This window comes from Leucopleurus acutus, assembly GCF_964270905.1.
Source record: "Leucopleurus acutus genome assembly, chromosome: 2".
Classification (NCBI taxonomy): Eukaryota; Metazoa; Chordata; class Mammalia; order Artiodactyla; family Delphinidae; genus Leucopleurus; species Leucopleurus acutus.
Window position 1 is genome coordinate 39,853,991 of NC_139143.1, and position 17,080 is coordinate 39,871,070.

The 17,080-nt window shown below is 39.2% G+C and overlaps 1 protein-coding gene and 1 pseudogene across 2 annotated transcripts in view; one reads left to right on the forward strand and one right to left on the reverse strand.

Annotated features, from left to right (window-relative positions):
* Window positions 1–3,833, forward strand: part of LOC309958283 (UDP-N-acetylglucosamine--peptide N-acetylglucosaminyltransferase 110 kDa subunit-like) — a 267,922-nt gene extending 264,089 nt beyond the window's left edge. Inside the window, exon 2 of the mRNA XM_082834025.1 lies at window positions 437–3,833. Within this exon, the coding sequence (XP_082690151.1) occupies window positions 446–3,586 (3,141 nt within the window). The 5' untranslated portion in view covers window positions 437–445 and the 3' untranslated portion in view covers window positions 3,587–3,833. The remainder of the gene's footprint in view (window positions 1–436) is intronic.
* A 3,975-nt stretch (window positions 3,834–7,808) lies between these two features.
* LOC309973783 (ferritin light chain-like) overlaps window positions 7,809–17,080 on the reverse strand; it is a 33,901-nt pseudogene continuing 24,629 nt past the window's right edge. Inside the window, exon 2 of the transcript in view lies at window positions 7,809–8,341. The product of the transcript in view is annotated as a ferritin light chain-like (transcript). The remainder of the gene's footprint in view (window positions 8,342–17,080) is intronic.

The window sequence follows — 17,080 nt, forward strand, 5'->3', positions numbered from 1 at the left end:
GGGAAGGCCAATTTAAAATTTTCTGATCTTACCGTATTGAAATTCATGGCCCTAATGTTTTCCACATTGACTTTGTGAATAATGAAGAAAACTCAATCATGTATTTCATTTCCAACTGGACAGAAAACAAAATTTTAAAAAGTGTTTGGACTACTGACTTTTGATTTCTTCTAAGGCAAATGTATAGGTAATTTTTATTCCCTTATTAGGAGAAAAATGGTGGAAGAGGGCAGGGTTAAGAATTAAGATTTCAAGAGCGTGAGAGGTAGATGGCCAACCAGAGTTCCTAAGGTTCGGTGCCTGTAACTGTCGCCGCCGCTTAAGCCTGCCAAAGCAGTGGTACAGCTGCTGTGCTTGTGTTTGCTACCTCTAGAAACATTCTTGCCAGTAGTGGCGGCAGCGGGACTCAATTACCCCCTTTTCTCACTCTCTCCAGAAGCTCCAGATGGCGTCTTCTGTGGGCAATGTGGCCGACAGCACAGAACCAACGAGACGTATGCTTTCCTTCCGAGGGTTAGCTGAGTTGGCACATCAGGAATATCAGGCAGGAGATTTTGAGGCAGCTGAGAGACACTGCATGCAGCTGTGGAGACAAGAGCCAGACAATACTGGAGTACTTTTATTACTTTCATCTATACATTTCCAGTGTCGAAGGCTGGACAGATCTGCCCACTTTAGTACTCTGGCAATTAAACAGAACCCTCTTCTGGCAGAAGCCTATTCGAATTTGGGGAATGTGTACAAGGAAAGAGGGCAGTTGCAGGAAGCAGTTGAGCATTACCGGCATGCATTGCGTCTCAAACCAGACTTCATTGATGGTTATATTAACCTGGCAGCCGCTTTGGTAGCAGCAGGTGACAAGGAAGGGGCAGTACAAGCTTACGTCTCTGCCCTTCAGTACAATCCTGATTTGTACAGTGTTTGCAGTGACCTAGGGGACCTGCTCAAAGCCCTGGGTCGCTTGGAAGAAGCCAAAGCATGTTATGTGAAAGCAATTGAGACGCAACCGAACTTTGCAGTAGCTTGGAGTAATCTTGGCTGTGTTTTCAATGCACAAGGGGAGATTTGGCTTGCAATTCATCACTTTGAAAAGGCTGTCAACCTTGACCCCAATTTTCTGGATGCTTATATCAATTTAGGAAATGTCTTGAAAGAGGCACGGATTTTTGACAGAGCTGTGGCAGCTTACCTTCGTGCCATAAGCTTGAGTCCAAATCATGCAGTGGTACATGCCAACCTGGCTTGTGTATACTATGAGCAAGGCCTGATAGATCTGGCAATAGACACCTACAGGCGAGCTATTGAATTGCAACCACATTTCCCTGATGCTTACTGCAACCTAGCCAATGCTCTCAAAGAGAAGGGCAGTGTTGCCGAAGCAGAAGACTGTTATAATACAGCTCTGTGGCTGTGTCCCACCCATGCAGACTCTCTGAATAACCTAGCCAATATCAACCGAGAACAGGGAAACATTGAAGAGGCAGTTTGCTTGTATCGTAAAGCATTAGAAGTCTTCCCAGAGTTTGCTGCTGCCCATTCAAATTTAGCAAGTGTATTGCAGCAGCAGGGAAAACTGCAGGAAGCTCTGATGCATTATAAGGAGGCTATTCGAATCAGTCCTACCTTTGCTGATGCCTACTGTAATATGGGAAACACTCTAAAGGAGATGCAGGACGTTCAGGGAGCCTTGCAGTGTTATACTCGTGCCATTCAGATTAACCCTGCATTTGCGGATGCCCACAGCAGTCTGGCTTCCATTCACAAGGATTCAGGGAATATTCCAGAAGCAATTGCTTCTTATCGCACTGCTCTGAAGCTTAAACCTGATTTTCCTGACGCTTATTGTAATTTGGCTCATTGCCTGCAGATCGTCTGTGATTGGACAGACTATGATGAGCGAATGAAGAAGTTGGTCAGCATTGTGGCTGACCAGCTGGAGAAGAATAGGTTGCCTTCTGTGCAGCCTCATCATAGTATGCTCTATCCTCTTTCTCATGGCTTCAGGAAGGCTATTGCTGAGCGGCATGGGAACCTCTGCTTGGATAAGATAAATGTCCTTCATAAACCACCGTATGAACATCCAAAAGACTTGAAGCTCAGTGATGGTCGACTGCGTGTAGGATACGTGAGTTCTGACTTTGGGAATCATCCTACTTCTCATCTTATGCAGTCTATTCCAGGCATGCACAATCCTGATAAATTTGAGGTATTCTGTTATGCCCTGAGCCCAGATGATGGCACAAACTTCCGAGCGAAGGTGATGGCAGAAGCCCATCATTTCATTGATCTTTCTCAGATTCCATGCAATGGGAAAGCAGCTGATCGCATCCATCAAGATGGTATACACATCCTTGTAAATATGAATGGTTATACCAAGTGTGCTCGAAATGAACTCTTTGCTCTCAGGCCAGCTCCTATTCAGGCAATGTGGCTGGGCTACCCTGGGACCAGTGGCGTGCTTTTCATGGATTATATCATCACTGATCAGGAAACTTCACCTGCTGAAGTTGCTGAGCAGTATTCTGAGAAACTGGCTTATATGCCCCATACTTTCTTTATTGGTGATCATGCTAATATGTTCCCTCACCTGAAGAAGAAAGCAGTCATCGATTTTAAGTCCAATGGGCACATTTATGACAATCGGATTGTGCTGAATGGCATCGACCTCAAAGCATTTCTTGATAGTCTGCCAGATGTGAAAATTGTCAAGATGAAGTATCCTGATGGAGGGCACAACGCAGACAGCAGTAATACAGCTCTTAATATGCCTGTCATTCCAATGAATACTATTGCAGAAGCAGTTATTGAAATGATTAACAGAGGACAAATTCAGATAACAATTAATGGATTCAGTATTAGCAATGGGCTGGCAACTACTCTGATCAACAATAAGGCTGCCACTGGAGAAGAGGTTCCCCGTACCATTACTGTAACCACACGTTCTCAGTACGGGTTACCGGAAGATGCCATTGTGTACTGTAACTTCAATCAGTTATATAAAATTGACCCATCTACTTTGCAGATGTGGGCAAATATTCTGAAGCGTGTTCCCAATAGTGTACTGTGGCTGTTGCGTTTTCCAGCAGTAGGAGAACCTAATATTCAACAGTATGCACAAAATATGGGCCTTCCCCTGAACCGTATCATTTTTTCACCTGTTGCTCCTAAAGAGGAACATGTTCGGAGAGGCCAGCTGGCTGATGTCTGCTTGGACACTCCACTCTGTAATGGACACACCACAGGGATGGATGTCCTTTGGGCAGGGACACCCATGGTGACTATGCCAGGAGAGACTCTTGCTTCCCGAGTTGCAGCTTCCCAGCTCACTTGTTTAGGCTGTCTTGAGCTTATTGCTAAAAATAGACAAGAATATGAAGACATAGCTGTGAAACTGGGAACTGATCTAGAATACCTGAAGAAAATTCGTGGCAAAGTCTGGAAGCAGAGGACATCTAGCCCTCTATTCAACACCAAACAATACACAATGGAACTAGAGCAGCTCTATCTACAGATGTGGGAGCATTATGCAGCTGGCAACAAACCTGATCACATGATTAAGCCTGTTGAAGTCACTGAGTCGGCCTAAATAATGACTGTGTGCACAGGAGAATTACCCCTGTACCTGAGCCTCAACCTTCTGGGGGAAAGGGAACTACTTTTTCCTTATCTGTACAATACCATGTTGCAGATGGGTGACAGACAATGATAAGAAATAGCACAGCCAGACTTGCTTCCTGCATGATCATGATAGGGAGAGACACAAGAGATGGGAAACTGCTGTTCCACAAGGAGTCTCCATAGAATTTTGCAGCAGCCAGGTGTCTGGAAGGTCTGGAAGGTAAGTCTGGAAGGTCTGATCTCCCTTGGTCTTCCATGGGACGGATGGTTAGTGTGGAAGGGAGATAGAGATTGCCCAGCCGTTTTGTGATTATCATGAATTGATTGAGTCTTCTGAATTAAATTTTTTCTTTATATTTTGGGTATTGGAGCTTTTAAAAATGTTTGGTTTCAGGTATTTTTATTCATGTGAAGTGTATATGATTCTCTTGAGATAAGGTTTTAAGCTAAAATATTCCTTGTTTTAGTTTCTGAACTCTACAGATATGGGGACTTTGCTGGTGTAGTCTTTTTATAGGTTTTATAAACCACTTGAGCCTATATCAGTCATTTTAGTGTCTGACATAATGTTTGGAACTATCAGTGCTTTGTTGGTTTATAGATGATGGCTTAAATTCTTTTTCTGGTCCGTTTCCTTCTTCCCTTCCCCCCACTTTAAAAATTCTCCTGTAACTTGGCTAACAAAAAACCAAGTCTGATTCAAAACCTCCCAGAGTGTTTCTCTTAAACACATCATCTGGTGCCAAATGAAGATTCTTAGGAGTGAATATTAATTACGAAGGGCACAGTTGTGGTACTGTCACTGATGATAATAATAATGGATTTTTGGCCTAGAGTTTTGACATATTTCACCAGTGTTTTACCGTTGACTGCCCCTCTATGCTGCTTCCAAAAGTGATAGTGTGTGATAAGATTTTTACTTCCATTTCTAAAGTTTGGTTTTTTTTAAGTGAGTCCTGTTCTTCCTTTTTCTTTCAGCAGAAATGAAATCCCAGGTAAGTATAAGTATTCAAATATTTGATCTGTAAGTCACAGTTATCTCCAGTACATTAAATAACTTTCATCAAAAAACAGTTATAGGTAAAGAGCTCTGAAGGACCAGCTATGTATATGATAATTATGTTTCAGACCTTCTAGGGTGTTATATATAATAACTTGTCTTCTGGACGTGGTCTTGAAGTCTTTATGGATTCAGCCTCAGTAGTAGCGAACTGCACTGCTACTTGGTTTGGAGTACAAATTAGACTTTAGCCCTCCTGGAGGTTGAGTTTTTGGTATTGAAAACCATAAGAATGAAATTATTGTATTTCAACAAAGGATGGAGGGCTTGAGGCTTAAACAAGCCAACATATGTTTTTGTCTTGCTCTACTGCATATATGCTGTCTACTAACAGATATTTTGCCTGCTAGTAGTGTTCTAGATTATGTCTTTCCAAAGTGTGGAGGCAGTGCACCTATTCTGTAGTTGCAGCTGATGCCTGAATATATCCTAGCTCACAAATTATTGATTAATAAGAACTTGAATTTCTGAAAGATTTGTACTGTTAACCAAAACCTGAGCAAGGAGTCTCAAATGTAATTCTTAGCCAGAATTACATGTTAATGTACCATTTAAAGTGTAAATCAAGGAACATTAGTGTAGGGATTTCTTTTAATTTATTTTTTATCTGCTTGAAATATCAGTTAAAAGTTGCCAGCTTGGTTGCAGATGAACAGACGTTTGAAGTTCACCAAACTACTTAATGTGGAATAGGATAATAGACTTCCAACGCCCTCAAGGCTGTGACCTTGCAGCCATTTTACATAGCACATCATCCTCCTATAGGGATGAACCTTTCCCTGGCCCGAAAAGTAGCAGCTCTGTTGAAGCTTTGCTTATTGTAGCAGGCTTTTGTTTCCAGGTAACATGTCTGTGGAAGACTTAATTCTGAATAGAGATGTAGATATTACTGGAAACTAATTGTTTTTTCTATTATACTCTGCTTTATCAAAAAAGTAAAACATTTAAATTGTGCTACAGAAGTTCAGATGTTGTCTTGCAATCTTTAAACTGTAAATGAATGAGTTGCCCTTAAAAAAAAAAAAAAGAATTAAGCAGTTAAGCTGTTGGTCCCACATCAGACAAATTATCCTTATACCTCCTGTCAATATTGTTAACAGAGACTGTTATTTTATTAATCCTTATGATCCCGTGATTCTTTCTTTCATGTTTCAGGGCACAGCAGGTGAGAGAGTGGATATGTTAAGCTGGGTGGGTTTATCCTTCTTTTATGCGTTCATTCAATTTTATGTTCATTTACTTATTGTACACATATGGCAATAGAAGCTGCTAAAGCAATCATTGCTATTCTGCAAAACAACAAGGCACAGAAGCAGATGTCTTATTTCCGAGATTTTTCCCCCCAGAATTATTATGATTAAAGATCCTTTCCCCCACTCCCTGGAGAGGACAAGGGGCTGCTCGCTGCAGGTTTTTTAATGACTTGGGGAAAGGCTCAAGTATCCCCCATTATGGTAATCCACCCCAGGGGCAAACCACACAAGAATATTATGAATTTATTTTATTTTTCTATCCTTGCAAAGGTAATACTCAGCTCATTAGAATATGAAAACTATACTGTCAAATTTCAGAATTACATGGATGAAGAAAATCACCAAAGTGGCATCATATCATATGTGTTATAGTTGTATTTACTATATTGACAATATTAACTATGTTGTGTTAACAATATATTGTATAACTATATACAGTGAAAAGGCAAAATGCTGTAACTTATTTCAGAGAAAATAATTATGTTGGCAAACCCCAAATTGTACATTGTAGATGGGTCCTAGGAAAAAAAGATTTAATTCATAGTGGACAAGAGGTTAGCTTCTGTTTTCAGCCATGTGCTATTTCAAGAAATTACACATCATGAATAATACAGGATATAAGAGGAATAGTCTAAAGACAGAAAAGCACATTTTGATTAGGAAAGAGAATTTAAGACTTAAGTCTTTTTTTTTTTTAAGGAAAACTGCCTTATTACTATGAGATAAGAAAATTGTTTCCTTCTTTTCTTCCTTGCTTTCTTCTTCTTTTTTTTAAGCTTTTTTTATTTTGGATATTTGACCTCTAAGCTGAGATGACTGGAAATGCCTCCTCTGGGCATCAACCTTTTTGAAAGACTTTTTCCCCTTCCCTAAGGGCTGTTTGTCTCTTGGAGGCATTGTCTACATTACTCACCAAGAGGCAAGCATTGGTCCTTGCACTAAATGCTGACATCTCCTGATAAGAGGGAAGCTGCAAAGTAGAAGAATTGAAGGTCAATATGTTGCTATTGGTCTCAAGCGCATTGATGTACATTTGTGTATTGGGGAAGGGGAGTGAAGCTTGAGAGTGGGCCAGTGGGGAGGGGTAAATATTTTGTGATGCTGTCTACCTATGGGCTTATAAAGTTTGCAGCTGCATTAGGAGGACAAGCATTACCATTAGCATGAAAAGTAGGGCAGACCTCAGTTGCAAAAACCTTTTACACATAGGGCAATACGTAAATGATACACCTTATTGCATTCACCCACTCACCCTCCCCTGTTCACGCTAATTGGAAATTTCAATCCATTTCAGAGAAGTAACACAACTATCAATCATTTTCCCTGGCACGAATCTTCCAGGAGGAAGAAAATGGAATACACCTAGCAACAGAGCTCACGCACTAGCCCATGTGTCTTAGATTTAATATCTGATCACTAGCTGGATTGAAGCCAAGAGGTGGTTCACAAAGTTGCTGCACGTTAGAATCACCTGGGGAACTCTGAGACCTCCCCGTGCCCAGGCTCCTCCCTAGACCTACTGAATCAAAATCTCTGGGGCTGGGACCCAGACACCAGTGTTTTTCTTAAAAGCTCTTTAGGTGATTCATACGAGCAGCAAAGCTTGAGAACCAGCACAATAACGGGAACAAACTTATTTCACACAGATAAAGTGGGGCAATTCATATGTTAAAAGAACATGAATATATATATTTATTTATTTATTTATTACTCTTTATTCTGTTTGTGTTTCAAATAGGCTTTTTTTGTTTTCTTCTGCAAAAAGCGTTGTCTCCATTTGGTCCAAGGCTTGGGAGAGGGCTCCAGGGCGGTTACAAAGCTGCCTAGTGGCTGCAGAGCGGGGCATCAGGCAGAAGCTCTGACGCCAGAGGGGCTCCTCAGAGGCCGCTGGACTTCAGAGACTCCTGTTTGTGCTCGAGGGTGAGCCTTTCAAAGAGATACTCGCCCAGCACAGCCTGCGGACCAGCCAGCCTGCGGAGGTTGGTCAGGTGGTCGCCCATCTTCTTGATGAGTTTCACCTGCTCCTCCAGGAAGCGGCTCTCCAGGAAGTCACAGAGGTGGGAGTCTGCGTGGGCGGAACGCAGGGCGATAGTGCCTGGTTTAGGTTCTTCTCCCTAAGAATGGCGGCTTCCACAGCGTCCTGGGTTTTACCCCACTCATCTTGAGAAGGCTTCCGCGCATCCTGGAAGAGGGCGCGGTCGCAGCACTGGTTTTGCATTTTCAAGAGACGCTGGGCACCCTCACACTTCTCCTCAGCCAGTTGGCGAAAAATGTGGCCCACACTGTCCAGAGTCCCATTGTTGCTGTCGAAATAGAAGCTCAGAGAGAGGTAAGTGTCCCCAGATGCATGTTGAACAGGCGGTGGACGGCGGCCTCCACCTCGATGGAATAATGCTGACGAACCTGGGAACTCGTGGTTGATCAGTGATAAGGAGCTAAGCTCAAAAAACGGTGTTGGCCTGTCCTGGAGGCTGAGGATAGCTGAGTGGCTGATTCCAAAGGTTGCGACAGGAAGAAAGGTTGGAGGGTGGTCGGGGGCTGGAGCAAGGAGCGTCCCTGGGTCTGTTCATTCCAAACACTGTTGAAGCAAAAGACAGAACTGCAGGACCGCCGAGCGCACTGCCTCAAATAGGCTTTGATATAAATGAACGAGAAGTCCAAGAAAGGACAAAACTTACCCTTCCCCCCACCAAAATAGCTGGCGATACTAGAATCTAGATCTGGGAAGGGATTCTTCCATTACTTTCTTAACATTCCAAGCCACTAGAGCAGTGGTTCTCAACGTATGGTCACCTTGTAACCAAGCAGTACCCTATGGGGCCTTCCTAGGACAGACCCATCCCCCATATCCTCTGCTGTAGTTCCTCTCTGAAGTACTCAGATAATAATATCTCAGGCATATTTCTTGAGTTTTCAGATGCTAAAAACCACCACCCAGTGGAAGAAATTAACTCCTTGATGATCATGAGCACGTAGCCCCCAGACCTTCTGGCACCTAAGGATGGATAATGTTATCTGCCCTGTGGCCTCAACATCAACCAATCAGAGGATTGTGCACGAACTGATCACATTCCCTGGGACGTCCCTCCCTCACCTGGCCTTTAAAAATGCTTTACTGAAATCCTTTGGAGATTTCAGGGTGTTTTGGAACACGGGCCACCCCTCTCCTTGCTCGATCCTGCAATAAACCTTTTTCTGCTCCAGACTCCAACCTTTAGGTTTGTTTGGCCTCACTGTGCTTCAGACACACGAACCTGCATTCGGTAACAACCTGACCAGCTTTACCAGCGTCCCCTGATAATGTGTCAGATATTCAAGTTTTAGGGCCCTGTCCCAGCCCTATGGAATCAGCAACTCTGGTGGGGCTCAGTGATCTCTGTTATAACAGGCCCTCCAGATGATTTTTATTCGCATTAAAGTTTGAAAATATCTGCATTGTCAGCTGGCCAAAGCGTCCACCAGCAGGTGAAGGGGAGTGGCGCCTGGAAAAGATAGGGACCAGCCAAGGCAAGTACGGCAGCATTTGCCGTGGTAGTAATGGAGAATGCCTTTTCTCCACTGGTTGGCACAGACTAGGATCTGGGAGCAGTGGCAGGGTTATTTAGGATGCTTTACATTTCAATGTAGAGGGACCGCTGTCCTGGTTTGCCAGGGACTTCCCCTGTGTGAGCACTTAAAATCTCATCCTGGCAAACCCCTTAGCCCTGGGTTTGAAAAACTTAGGGAATAACATGAAATGTAGGGGAAACATGATCTAGGTTTTGGGCAAGTCACAAGTGCTAATTAAATCTAAGCAAGTTGGACAACATCTAGCCTTCTCTACCCAGTTTTGGGGAGGTAAATCTGATTGGGTGAAAGGACTTATTGTTAAGAGATCTTTGTAGAAACATCCTCTTCTTCTTAGTTTGCTGGTTCTCAGTTCTGGCTAGACACTGGCATCATCTGAGGAGATTTAAAATGATTTTATTGGTCTAGGATGACCAACTGTTGGTGTGAGGGTTTTTAAAAAGTGCTTCAGATGATTCTAATGCGCAACCAAATTTAGGTGCCACTGCTTAAGCTTTTGAACCGCTGCTACATATTTTCACCTCATCTTCCTATGAGAATATCCAACTGTAGCTGAGGTTTTGGTTTTTTTTTCTTTTTTTAACTGTCTTATTATAAGATTTACTGTCTTAAATAAGATTGAATGTACAGAAAATCCTGCTAGTCCTTCTGGTATAGCTGGATACTTAGCATAATATCGTTAAGATATATACCATTTAAGTATTGTGACTGGCCTTTTTTAAATTAACATGTGCGTTGAATTAGTACGATCTCTTGAAGTTGTCATGTTGGGGAGCTATACCTCCAATCTGCTGCCATTGCTGAATATCTGGACACCTCTTATTAGGAATTGCTTTTAAAAATCTTTAGGGATTAAAACCAAGATTGCTGTATTATTTGTACTGCGACCACAAAAACCTCACAAAGTTCCCCCACTCTACCTTCTACCCTCATCTCTAACCCTTGGCAACTTCTAATCTGTTCTCCATCTCCACAGTTTTGTTATTTTAAGAATAATATGTAAACATAATCATGAATTACTTAATCTTCGGAGATTGGCTTTTTAAAATTTTTCCCTCGGCATCATTCCCTTGAAGTTCATTTCAATTTTTGCATATATTAATAATTTGTTCCTTTTTGTTGCTTGGTAGTATTCTATCATAAGATTTTATCACAATTTGTTTCAACATTCATCCATTGAAAGACACTTGGGTAGTTGCCAGTTTTTGGCTATTATAAATAAAACTGCTATGAACATTTATGTGTAAATTTCTGTGGGAACTTAATTAAGTTTTTGTTTCTTTTGGATAAATGCTCAAGAGTACAAGTACTGCATTGTAGGGTGAATCTACTTTTAGGATTAAAAGAGACTGTCAAGCTGTTTCTCAGAGTAGCTAAATCATTTTATTTTCCCACCAGTGATGTGATATAAGTTTTCTACGTACTCGCCAGCATTTGATGTTGTCACTATACTTTAATTTTAGTTGTTCTCTGACATCTCATTATGGTCTTAATTTGCATTTCCCTAAGGGCTAATGATGTTGAGCATCTTTTCATGTGCTTCTTTGCCATGTGTATATTCTCTTCCATGAAATGTCTGTTCCTGTCTTCTGCCTATTTTCTAGTTGGATTTTTTAAAGTTGTTTGGAGAGTTCTTTGTATATTATAGATACAAGTCATTTGTCTCATATGGGATTTTCAAATATGTTTTCCCACTGTGCAGTTTGAGTTTTCATCCACTTAAAAGGATCTTCTATGAAGCATTTTTAACTCATTTTGATGAGATCCAATTTATCAGTTTTTGCTTTTATTGATCATACTTTTGGTGTCAAGTCCAAGAATTATTCACCTAGTTCTAGATGCCAAAGATTTTCTGCTATTTTTTTTCTAAAAATGTCCTGCTTCTACATTTAAGATTATGATCCACTTTGATTTAATTTTTGTGTAAGGTGTGGAGGTTTAGCTTAAAGTTCATTTTTTGTTTGTTTGTTTTTGTCGAGGGATGTCCAACTGTTTCAGTACCATTTTTTGAAAAGTCTATTCTTCCTTGATAGCTTTTGCACTGCTGTCAAAAACAAGTTAAATGTATTTATGTCAGTCTATTTCTGGGTTCTCTATTCCATTCCATTGATCTATGTATCTACCCTGCATCATTACTGCAAAATCCTGAAATTGAGTAGATTAATTCCTCCCATTTTAATCCTTTACAAATTGTTTTAGCTATTCTTCAGCCTCTTCTTACCATATAAATCTTAGAATAAGCTTGTCTATATCCACAAAAACCTTGAGGGCATTTTAAGAGTAATTGTGTTAAGCCTCTTAACTTGGGGAGAATTGACATCTTTATTATGCTGTGTTTTCTAATCCATGAACAAGATATGTCTCCCTATTTGTTGGGACTTTTAAATTTTTCTTCATCAGCATTTTGTAATTTTCAGTGTAGAGGTCCTATAAATGTCTTATTGGGCTTATATTTAAGTATTTACTTAGGTCAGTTGTAAATGACATCACATACTTTTATTTAAGCTTCTACACATTTGTTATTAATATATAATTTGATTAAATTGTGTTGATCTTGTACTCTAAAACATTTACAAACTAATATTTCTCAAGCTTTTTGTGGATTCCTTGGTATTTTCTCCATTTAGATTATCATCCCATCTTCAGATACAGTTTTACTTTTCTTTATTCAATATAATAGGATATATTACTATTCAACATTCAGTAGGATATGTTCCTTCCTATTCAACATAGTAGGAATAGTCCTTTTATCTTTTAAATAAACTTTTTAAAAATTTAACTTTTAAATTTATGTATTTATTTATTTTTGCTTTATTTTTTTACTAGAACCTCCAGTAATATATTTAATAAAAGTGGTGAGAGCAGATATCGGTGCCTTGTTTCTGATCTTACAGAGAAAGCATCCAGTCTTTCACAGTTAAATATAATGTCAGTATAGGTTGTTTGTAGATCCTCTTTATGACTTTCAGTATGTTCCTTTTCTATTCCTAGTTTGCTTGGGGTTCTTTTTCTTCTTATTTTAAAATCATGAATGGGATTGAATTTTGTCAAATGCTTTCTCTGCATTAATGGATAGGATCACATGACTTTTCCCCCTTAATCTATTGGATATGGTGGATTACACTGTTTGATTTTCAAATATTAAACCAACTTTGCATAACTGGAATAAATACCATTTGGTCATGGTATATTATTCTTTTTATATATTTCTGAATTTAATTTGCTAATATCTGGCTGAGGATTTTTACAGCCAATTTCATAAAACATATTGGTCTGTAGTTTTCTTCTTTCTATACTATCCCTGTCTGGTTTTGGTATCAAGGTAATACTGGCTTCATAAAATTAATTAGGAACTGTTCCCTCTACTTCTATTTCTTATCAAATCATGTAAAGTTGGTGTTAATTCTTTAAGTCTTGGGTAAAAGTGAAACATCTAAGCCTGAATATTTCTTTTGGGAGTTTTTAAATGAAAAATCCGTGTTGCTAATGGGTACAGGAAAATTGAGATTATCTATTTCATCTTGGCTGAGTTTTGGTAGTTTTGGGTGTAGAAGCATTGGTCCATTTCATCTACATTTTTGAATTTATAGTGTAGACTTGTTCATAATAACTTGTCCCTTATTAACCTGCAGGATATGTCATGGTATCCCTGGTTGCATTTCTGATATCTGTGATTTGTGCCATCTCTCTTCTTATCTTTATCAGTCTTCCTAGATCTTTATTGATTAGATTGTTTATTTCAAAGAACCAGCCTTTTGTTTCATTGATTTTTTTGCCCCCTGTTTTCCTCTTTTCAGTTTTATGGATTTCTGTTTCATCTTTATTATTTCCTTCTTTCTGCTTGTTTAGTGTTTTTTCCTCTTCCTTTTTTTTTTTACTATTTTAATATAGAAAATTAGATTATTGCTTTGAAATATTTTCTTTCCCAATTTAGTACTATAAACTTCCCTTTCAGCATTGCTTTCACTTCATTCCACAAACTTTGATCTGTTATATCTCCATTTTCTTTTATTCTCTGCATTTAAAAATTTTTCCTTGACACTGTCTTTTTTACCCATGAGTTATTTGGAATTGTGATGTTTAGTTTTTATGTGATTGAAGATTTTCCTGTTGTCTTTCTGTTATTGATTTCTAGTCTGATTCCATTATGGCTAGAGAATATACTCTCTATGATTTTAATTCTTTTAAATCTGCTAATGTTTTTTTATCACCCAGTATATGGTATATGAGTGAATGTTCCATGGATGCTTGAATATGTATTCTGCTCTTATTGAGTGTGTTCTTTAAATGTCAGTTATATCCTGTTGATTAATGATGTTTTCAGTTCTTCCATATCCTTGCTGATTTTTCTCTCTGGTAGTTCTATAAATTGCTGTGTTGAAGTCTCAAATAATAATTGTGGATTTCAAATTTTCTCCTGTAATCTTTTTCAGTGTTTGCTTCATGTATTTTGAAGTTCTGTTGTTTGGTGCACACACATTTAGTATCACTAGGTCATTTAGGTGGATTATTCCTGTTATCTTTATGTAATGAACCTCTTTGCCCCTAATAATTTCCTTTGCTCTGAAATATACTTTATCTAATATTAATATAGGCATTCCTGCTTTTTCTTATTAGCGTTCACATGATATATCATTTTCATCCTTTTACTTTGAACTACCTATATCATGATGTTTAAAGTAAGCTTCTTATAGACAGTATATAGTTGGATCATGCTTGTGATTTTTTAATCTACTCTTCCAATCTCTGTCTTTCACTTGGTTATTTAGATCATTTACAGTTAATGTAATTATTGCTATGTTAAAGATTAGGTCTACCATTTTATTTTTTGTTTTGTCTTTTACCTTAGTTTCTCAATCCTGTGTTTCTCTTATTTTGCCTTCTTGTGGATTTTACTTAAACATTTTTTAATAAGTCCATTTAATTTAATTTATTTAGAATCATTTGTGTATACTGTTTGTATAGTTTTCTTAGTGGTTGCTTTTGGCATTACACTATACATATGTAACTTATCATAGCCTACTGGAATCAGTGTTTTATTACTTCAAGTGAAGTTACAAAATTTTACTTCCATTTAGGTCTCTTAATATTCCCCAGTTTTAAAGTATGATTTTCTGTAGTATTTCCTTTCTCTACATTGAGAACCCCATCAGATGGTGTCATCATTTTTGCTTTGACCATCATATAGAATTTAAGAAACTCATGAGGCTAATGATAGTCTCTTATATTTACCCATTTGTTTACACCCATTCCATTGTTCCCCTTTTCTTTCTGAAGTTCCCAGTCTTCTGTTATTGTTTTTTTATGTTTTCATAACAGTAGGTGATATCTGGGCTTTCCAGTGCCATTGGATATGGGTTTCAGGAAACACTGAGCCTGGCTCACTTAATGCTACTGAGTTGGAGGGTTTGTATATGTTGGGCGTGTTGGCACAGCAGATGCTAGCAGATTAGACTAATGTTGATGGGACTAGTGCCACAGGAGGATGGGTTCCCATTCAGGCTATGCTGCTGCTATAGTAGATCAAGTCCCCCTCTACCCCAAGTGTGGGACAGTGACCTGCTGCTGTCACTGCTTTGTATTAGGCTACTTTTGCCTCAGGTGTTTGGTGGGATCCCTTGGAAGCTGCTGCTGCTGCTGTCAATCACAAGGTTAAATTCATTTCAGAAATACTTAAGTATAAATATATAGCCTGGCTCTTGTATGACCTCTGTATTTGTTTTTTATTGCTTTCATACAAATTACCTCAAATTTAGTGACTCAAAACAATGTAAATTTATTACCTTACAAGTCTGATGTTGGTCTCAATTGAGTAAAGTAAAAGTGTTGGCAGGATCGACAGATGAATGGATAAAGATGTGGCACATATATACAAAGGAATATTACTCAGCCATAAAAAGAAATGAAATTGAGTTATTTGTAGTGAGGTGGATTGACCTAGAGACTGTCATACAGAGTGAAGTAAGTCAGAAAGAGAAAAACAGATACCGTCTGCTAACACATATGTATAGAATCAAAAAAGAAAAAATGGTTATGAAGAACCGAGGGGCAGGGCAGGAATAAAGACGCAGCCATAGAGAGTGGACTTGAGGACACAGGGAGGAGGAAGAGTAATCTGGGATGAAGTGAGAGAGTGGCATGGACATATATACACTACCAAATGTAAAATAGATAGCTAGTGGGAAGCAGCCTCAAAGCACAGGGAGATCAGCTCTGTGCTTTGTGTCCACCTAGAAGGGTGACATAGAGAAGGGAGGGTGGTAGGGAGATGCAAGAGGGAGGAGATATGGGGATATATGTATATGTATAGCTGATTCACTTTGTTATGAAGCAGAAACCAACACACCATTGTAAAGCAATTATACTCCAATATAGATGGTTAAAAAAGAAAAAAAAGTGTTGGCAGAGGTACATTCTTTTCTGTAGGCTCTTAGGGGTGTTTCTGTCCTCTGGACTTTATCCGCTTCCAGCGGTCACTGGTAGTCCTTGACTCAGAGTCCCCTTTCTCCACCTACAAAACCCAAAATGTTGCATCTCTCTGATTCTGCTTCTATTAGGACATCTCTCTCTTTCTCTTTCTACAGTTGGGAATGGTTTTCTGCTTTTAAGGACTCATGCAATTAGATTTGTTCCATGCGGTAATCCAGGATAATCTTTCTATCTCAAGGTCTATAACTTCAGTCATATCTGCAAAGTCCTCTTTATCATGCAAGGTAACATATTAATAGGTTCTAGGGATTAGGGTGAGGGCATTTTTTAGGAGCCGTTATGCTGCCTACCACACCCTTAACAAGTGACCTTGAGCAAATTACTGAGATTTTTAAAGCCTTACTTTCCTCAAACATAAAATGGAAAGAAAGATAACTAGTTAATATCATGAAAGTGAAAGAGTATATATGAAATCAACTAATTCAAAAAATAAGGTTTCTTCTTTTTCTTTATGATTTACATGATTCTCAGCGTTCAGTTACTTGAAAAGTTACTTTTTTAAAAACAGAACTAAGGAATTTCAGGGTTCAGGTGCTGTAAGATTGTCTGAATTATCTGAGTAACAATTAGCTAAGCACAGGTATAAAGCATCTAATTTACTCCCTGGTGTTCTTTATCTTCTCATCCCACTAAATCCCTTGTCCAGCTCCAGCCAGTAGAGTCAGAGCTTGCTTTACTGTTTAACTAAAGTTCAATTTAAATTCTCTCTACATCTCCAGATCCTCAGCCCTGGTTGCATATTATAATCACCTGGGGAGATTTCAAAAACTACTGATGCCAAATTTTTACCTATCATGGATATTTGAGGAGGGACCTGGAATGAAATGCTCTAGCTTATGGTTTTTGGAGCCTAATCAGTCTACACTGAGCCAAATCATTTGCGAGATCACCTCTAAAAAGGAATTTATCTATGGTGACTAATGCTCTTCCTTCGTCAGTATGCTTGATTTGTCCCTCTTTGGGGGAAAAAAAGAGGGGGAAAAGAACCCCAGCAGTTGGGCTCCCTGAATTACAACCTGATGCTGTGGAATTAGTGTTGGCTCAGAGGGCACATCTTCGGATACCCATTCTCTCTCCTGCTTCCTTGCATGAA